This window comes from Sinocyclocheilus rhinocerous, unplaced genomic scaffold (assembly GCF_001515625.1).
Source record: "Sinocyclocheilus rhinocerous isolate Xijiao unplaced genomic scaffold, SAMN03320098_v1.1 scaffold248, whole genome shotgun sequence".
Lineage (NCBI taxonomy): Eukaryota > Metazoa > Chordata > Actinopteri > Cypriniformes > Cyprinidae > Sinocyclocheilus > Sinocyclocheilus rhinocerous.
In genome coordinates this window covers 31,865-39,153 of record NW_015664004.1, presented here as the reverse complement: position 1 = coordinate 39,153, position 7,289 = coordinate 31,865, and the positions used below count along the sequence as shown (strand labels likewise).

Genomic DNA, 7,289 nt, shown 5'->3' with positions numbered 1-7,289 from the left:
GTGTTTATTATTCACGTTGAATCAATGAAAGCAGTTTAATCTTCTGTTTATTCAGCTGCAGCTATAGGCATTTTCTGGGTTTCTTCTGTGAGGCGTATTTGGAGTTTCAGCGCGAGAGCGCCTCTGGCCTTTGGATGGAGATTTACTGCTGATCACAGAACCGTGCTTCACTGAAAGATACGCATGACAATCGCAGCTTCTGTCGAATCGCGATCTCGATTCCATTTCGATTTATCGTGCAGCCCTAGGTGTAACAATACACTCACGTCACGATTCGGTTTGATAAATGATACTCGTTTCTCTATTTGTGACTCTGGAGCACAAAAGCAGTCTTAAGTCGCTGGGGTATATTTATAGCAATAGCCAACAATACATTGTATGGGTCAAAATTATATTTTTATTGTATTTTTCTTTTATGGCAAAAATCATTAGGATATTAAGTAAAGATCATCTTTTATGAAGATATTTAGATTCCAGATTTTCAAATAGTTGTATTATTTGTATATAACAAACCATGCATCAATGGAAAGCTTATTTATTCAGCTTTCAGATGATGTATAAATCTCAATTTAGAAAAATGTACCCTCAAGACTGGTTTTGTGCTCCAGGGTCACATATGATATTTACACAATACTTTAAACAAAGCCACAATAGAGTTTTTGGTGACACTTTATTTTAAGGTGTCCTTGTTACACGTTACATGTACTTACTATTATAATAACAATAAGTTATGCATAATTACATGCAAGTAACCCTAACCATATAGTAATTACACATAGTTAATAAATATTACTCAGCACTTAACTGTATAATTACACTGTAACAAGGACACCTTAAAATAAAGTGTAAGAGGTTTTTTTTTTGTGTGTGTAAAACTTTACAATAAGGTCCCATTAGTTAATTCTAGTGCTGTCAAACAATTAATCGCGATTAATCGCATTCAAAATAAAAGTTTTTGTTTACATAATATATGTGTGTGTGAACTGTGTATATTTATTATGTATTTATGAATACACACACATACAGTATATATTTTGGAAATATTTACATGCGTATATATTTATATATTTATATTCTTGTATATTATATTGCACAAATATATTTAATATAGAAACATAAAATTTTTCTTAAATATATACATGCATGTGTTTGTATTTATATATACATAATAAATATACACAGCACACATATATATTATGCAAACAAAACTTTTATTTTGGATGCGATTAATCGCGATTAATCTTTTCACAGCACTAGTTAATTCATCAACTAACAATGAGCAATACCTTTGTTACAGTATTGATTAATCTTGGTTAACATTAGTTAATAAAAAGAACAAATAAAAACAACAGATGATGTTTATCAGTGTCGATCAGCAGTATAAAGTACAGGTTACTGAACGCAAAATAAAACCACTTGTAGTTTTTGTTTTATATTACAAAAAGTACATAAAACACATTCACATATGAATTTATGAGGCTTTAATCAGCTCCATTTGAACAAGGTCAATCATCAGTTTTCAAACTTGTATATAAAAAACAATAAAAATGCTGTTAAAATTCACTTAAAGTCTTTCTATAGAAAAGTAGTTTCAATGCAGTAATTATGCTTTGTATTAATGCACCTTATAATGATCTCATCAAAAATTTTAACCGCAATTATAAAACATTATAATACTATAATCTATTCATTATTAAACCTTTAGAAAATATAATGCATTAAAACACATGACCAACATCCTTCAAATATTATAATGCATTATTGTAATAGATTTTTTAACCTTTCATTAATTTGTTTTTGTTTTTTTATGAAAAGATTAGTGTTCATTATAAATACCTTTGTAATGCATTATACATAAAGGCTTTAAGTGTTACCAAAATGTTTAGCTATTGTTAAAACAACATTATATAACGGATAGTTCAGGTGCTTGATTCTGATTGGCTGAGCCACGTTCGAAGCTGTTGTAAATTACTCTACAAAGTAACATACACCTTTGTTTACTTCTGTGTGTTGCTCGGCAACTACTTTGTTGCAACCACAACTGTTTCTGAGGAGCTACATTGTTTGGTGGAAGAATACTGTGGCTTCTTGGGGCTTATTGCTTTATTGCTTTGGATAAAAGAGTAAATGCATAAGTATAAATGTGAAATCTGGACTAAACTGTGTTGAGTTGATTGCTGTGAGCGTTTGTCCGTCTCTTCTGTCAGGTGTCTCAGTGGGTGTCGTCTCCGGTGAACAGCAGCAGTGTTGTGGGTTATAATCAGTGGAAACCCGTGGCGTATCGTAAACCTCAGCCGGTGTTTGAGGACGCCACACCATGCAAACACTCCCAGCTCGTGTCTGTGAACCGCATCCCTCAGTCCGGTCTGGTCCAGGCCTATTTCACAGACGATCCTCATACATACGGCCTGAACATCAGCTTCGGCATCGATAAAGACCCGGTGTTTTACAGCGACTCCAAATACATCAGCTGGTGAGTCACACACTTTCACAGCATTGTTACATTAAATTTTATTTTTAATTCGTCATTTTACTTTTTTTACCTATAGTTGCTGATAAGTATCTCATAGGAAACAATAACATGTTAAAAAATTTTTTTATATATATATATATTTTTTTTTTATTGAAAATATTGAAAGTACTAAATATTAAATTTACTGTAAAGAAAATGTATTGTACTCTTTTTATTTTATTTTACATAAAATAAATATTTAAAAAATAGTTAAAAATATAAAATTGCTATAAAATTAAAGTCATATGTCTACATAAGTTGTGTTCCAAATTTGAAGTTGACATAAAAAAAAAAAAGGTTCATATGCAATTTTGTTTAGGCGTTATACCAAAAACAGCCACCGGGTGCCACCCAAACTGATTGATTTTTTTAATGCATTTCTGTCACAAATCTATCAATTTCTCTCTCAATATTACGTTTATCACAAAATATGGAATCTTGAGACTCCGACCTTTCCAATGATATGTATTTTGTCAAGATTATAAAAAGTTTTGATTCTAAAAGACCGTAATACGACACCCCCGCTAAGGGGGAGGAGACCGCTAAAAGATTTTGAAGTACCATTTCTATGGTAAAGAAATGTCCGATTTCAAAATGGTTTCCACAGGATGAATTTTGAGATTTTAAGCTTTCAATGGTATATAACTTATGATGATTACTAAAACATGAGATCGGGAAAAAGGCAACGAAATAAATGCTGTTATGATGTAGATTTGTCAGACTCTTGGTGCACTCTTGTCATAAATGAATCTTTTTCTGTTCCTACATAATTTGTAACAAAATAAAATGGTAAAATATCTATTTAGGAGTCTTAGACCTTTCCAATGATATATATTAGGATTTAATTGTACTATAGTGAAGTAAACTTAGGCGTCCCGTATACGGGACGGTGACAGTTAAGGGGTTAAATAAATATTAAATTATTTAAATATTAAATTATTTAAATATTAAATTATTTATTGATTAATTATAATTTTGTATTTTTGAGCCAGGTACAATCAACATAAATGTTAGTATTGTAATTTTACTGTTCTGCAAAATAAAATAAAAAGTAAGACAATAATAATGATAATAATAATTACAACAGCTCTGTTAATACATTTATTATAACATTCACGCAGTGTTCAGATTGGGATCTGTAATATATTCTAATGTTTTAAAAGAGGTCTCAGCAAGTCTGCATTTATTTGTACAGTAAAAATACATGCCTGATTCAAGACGGGGGTCTCCGATATGGCCAAAAAATAGTATTTTACTGACTTGTTTGTTATAAGTTAAATTGTGCTTTGTTGGTACGCAAGAATGTTAAAAACGTTTAGTATTAAGTAAATATTTTTAAATTGTTGTTTTGTTATTTTTTCTTTGAAAAGCAAGACAAAACAGTAAAAAGCACATTTTGGCTATTTAATTTATGCAATGGTGAAAAAAATTGACAAAATACATGGTGAAAAAAATGCGAAGAACCGTGTTATTTTTAATTTATCATTTACATTTTTTACCCATACTTGCTGATAAGTATCTGTTAGATTATAATTAATAATAAAATATGTATGGATTGTTTATGTACTTTTCTATTGATTCTTTTGTAGTCGCTTGGTTACTCTTTTACCCATACTTGCCCTGTTAGGAAATAATAATTATAATAATAAAAATATTTGTAATAATATGTGAATATTTTCTGATATTTGAATTCTAAATATTAAACATGCTCTTCATATTAAATGAATATTAGATTGTATTTTTTTTTTTTTTTCATATTTGCTCGTTAGTATCTGTTAGAAAATAATGAAATATTAAAAATGTTTGGGTATGAATTTAAAAAAAAATGTTAGAAATATTTAAATTGTCCTTGCATATTTTTATTTGAAGATATGTATTAAATACATTTTTTTTGTAACTTTTTTTTCCTTCCTGAACACACCCCTTTTCTGCCATCAGTCAATCAAACAGATAGCCACGCCCCCAAACTCTCCTGATTGGTTGAGTCAGAATGTTCTGAAACCGTCAAAAATAAAAGACACTCTGAACATTAAAGTGACACCGTGGAAATTGTAATGTACTCTACCTACACCTATAAAATCACAACCTACAGCTTTAGAGCATATTAAAGCCCATATTGTGAGTGTGTGTTTGGTCTGTTTGAGTAATGTTTGTTTGAATTGCTTTGCTCTCAGGACTGTATTAGTGGGCATGGGCGAGCCTCCGGCCGATTCGTTCTCCACGTTAATCATTATTATCATCACTGTTGGACTTGGTACTCCTCTGGCCATCATTATTGTGGGTGGAGTGTTTGTTTGGATCCGCAAGAGGATGTCGCACTCATCCGTTTACGAGCCAATCAACTGAGACCTTACGGTACAAGCCCCGCCCCATTGCACACACCTGCCAATCAGTGATGAGGTTACTGACGAGTGGATGAGGGAGTTCAATTTAACTGACCAATTACACAGAATAACTCTCTCTGGATGGGTTTTGATTTAAATGTGTTACATACTGAATTTTTTTACACCTTTGTCGATCGCACATAAATACTGAAAGTGCAATGGAGATATTAGTTGATTGTTTTGTTTTTACGCCATCATTTTTCATACTTGATGTTTGTTTGTGCCAAAAATCCTGCTTGTAAAATCGATTTAATTGACCAGATTGATGACCGCTGCGCACATTTTAAAGATTTAAAACATTATTTTCTCTTTAATTCTGAAATCTATGCAAATGCTTTCATATTTAATGGAAACTGCACTGTTGGAGATTCTCAGGGGTTTGTTTAGTTTTGATGTTTTTAACATAACTGTGGTTCGTGGGAGAGTTTATGGTGAAGGCGTTTTGTAAACGTTCATTTGCACCATGTAGAAACACTCTGAAATCTTCCCTTTTGTTGTTGTTGTTGCCTTTAGTGACTTATAAAAATGTAAATATGGATTCATAAACTTTTCTTTTTCACTATATAAATTTATTCAACACTTTGTGGACTGATGTCTTGTGCGTCATTTATTTATAAACACAAAAAAAAAACATTATATACAAGTGGAAACAGACTCTAGACACAAGATTGCATTATAAAATAAAAATTAGTAAACATGAGGAATATGACATAAATCAGTGAAATAACAGCATTACAAAAGCAACAGCTTGATGCATTGATTGCAATCTTTATAGGGTCTTAAAAGAGTTTTAAATTTTTTTACTGAAGTAATTTTACTGTAGTATCTGTTAGGAGAAAAATATATTAAATGCAAATGAAATGTTATTTAAAATGTTATTTCATTTCTTGTAATTGTACAAAATAACTTGAACTTAACTTAAAATAAAATGTATAGGGTCTTAAAAGAATTTTTTATTTTTTTAGTAAAGTAATTTTACTGTAGTATCTGTTAGGAGAAAAATATAAAAATACATTAAATGCAAATAAAATTTTATTTAAAATGTTATTTCATTTCTTGTAATTGTACAAAATAACTTGAACTTAACTTAAAATTAAATTTATAGGGTCTTAAAATAGATTTAAATTTTTTTAGTAAAGTAATTTTACTGTAGTATCTGTTAGAAGAAAAATATAAAAATATATTAAATGCAAATAAAATTTTATTTAAAATGTTATTTCATTTCTTGTAATTGTACAAAATAACTTGAACTTAACTTAAAATTAAATTTATAGGGTCTTAAAAGAGATTTAAATTTTTTTAGTAAAGTACTTTTACTGTAATATCTGTTAGGAGAAAAATATAAAAATATATTAAATGCAAATAAAATTTTATTTAAAATGTTATTTCATTTCTTGTAATTGTACAAAATAACTTGAACTTAACTTAAAATTAAATTTATAGGGTCTTAAAAGAGATTTAAATTTTTTTAGTAAAGTACTTTTACTGTAATATCTGTTAGGAGAAAAATATAAAAATATATTAAATGCAAATAAAATTTTATTTAAAATGTTATTTCATTTCTTGTAATTGTACAAAATAACTTGAACTTAACTTAAAATTAAATTTATAGGGTCTTAAAAGAGATTTACTTTTTTGTTAGTAAAGTAATTTTACTGTAGTATCTGTTAGGAGAAAAATATAAAAATATATTAAATGCAAATAAAATTTTATTTAAAATGTTATTTCATTTCTTGTAATTGTACAAAATAACTTGAACTTAACTTAAAATTAAAATATAAAAAAATACTTTATATATATATTTCTGATAATAATAGTAAAAATAACAACATTTGAAATATATGTTGTTTTGTTATAGTAAAAAAAACTACAATTATTATCCAAGACTAGGGTTGCAAAAAGGTGGAAAATTTCCAGTAAATTTCGGAAACATTCCAGGATTTTTTGGAATCTTCCAGCGATTTTTGGAAAGTTTCCAGAAATTTACTGGAGATTTTCCACCCCTTTGCAACCCTATCCAAGACTATGTTAATCTCACAAAAACATGTCTTGAAACATGTAACATTTCTATTGAATTTATTTACTTAATAGTTGAAAATCTCCCCCCTCCCCCAGTGTAACACATATTTAGTCATTTTTAGAGTATTGCAATAATGTAAATGTTACATTTAAAAGTTTTTTTGTTTTTTTTCAAAAAACATGTAACATTTGTATTTATTGAATTTCAGATCACTCTGAGGTTAAATACAGATGTAAAATCATGAGATAATGTTACGGGGCGAACGAGACATGAGACTTGCGGTTCCATTTGCAAAGCTTTAATAGGAGACAGAGACGTGATCATAAAACAGGCATGGGTCAGACAATGGCAAACAGGTATATTGAGGGCAAGA

The 7,289-nt window shown here is 29.2% G+C and overlaps 1 protein-coding gene across 1 annotated transcript in view; it reads left to right on the top strand.

The window, feature by feature from the left end:
- The window catches only part of LOC107729047 (glycosylated lysosomal membrane protein-like), a 9,549-nt gene extending 4,074 nt beyond the window's left edge, over window positions 1–5,475 (top strand). Inside the window, exons 5-6 of the mRNA XM_016539394.1 lie at window positions 2,208–2,473; window positions 4,687–5,475. Of these exons, the coding sequence (XP_016394880.1) occupies window positions 2,208–2,473; window positions 4,687–4,858 (438 nt within the window). The 3' untranslated portion in view covers window positions 4,859–5,475. The remainder of the gene's footprint in view (window positions 1–2,207; window positions 2,474–4,686) is intronic.
- The last annotated feature ends 1,814 nt before the right edge of the window (window positions 5,476–7,289 follow it).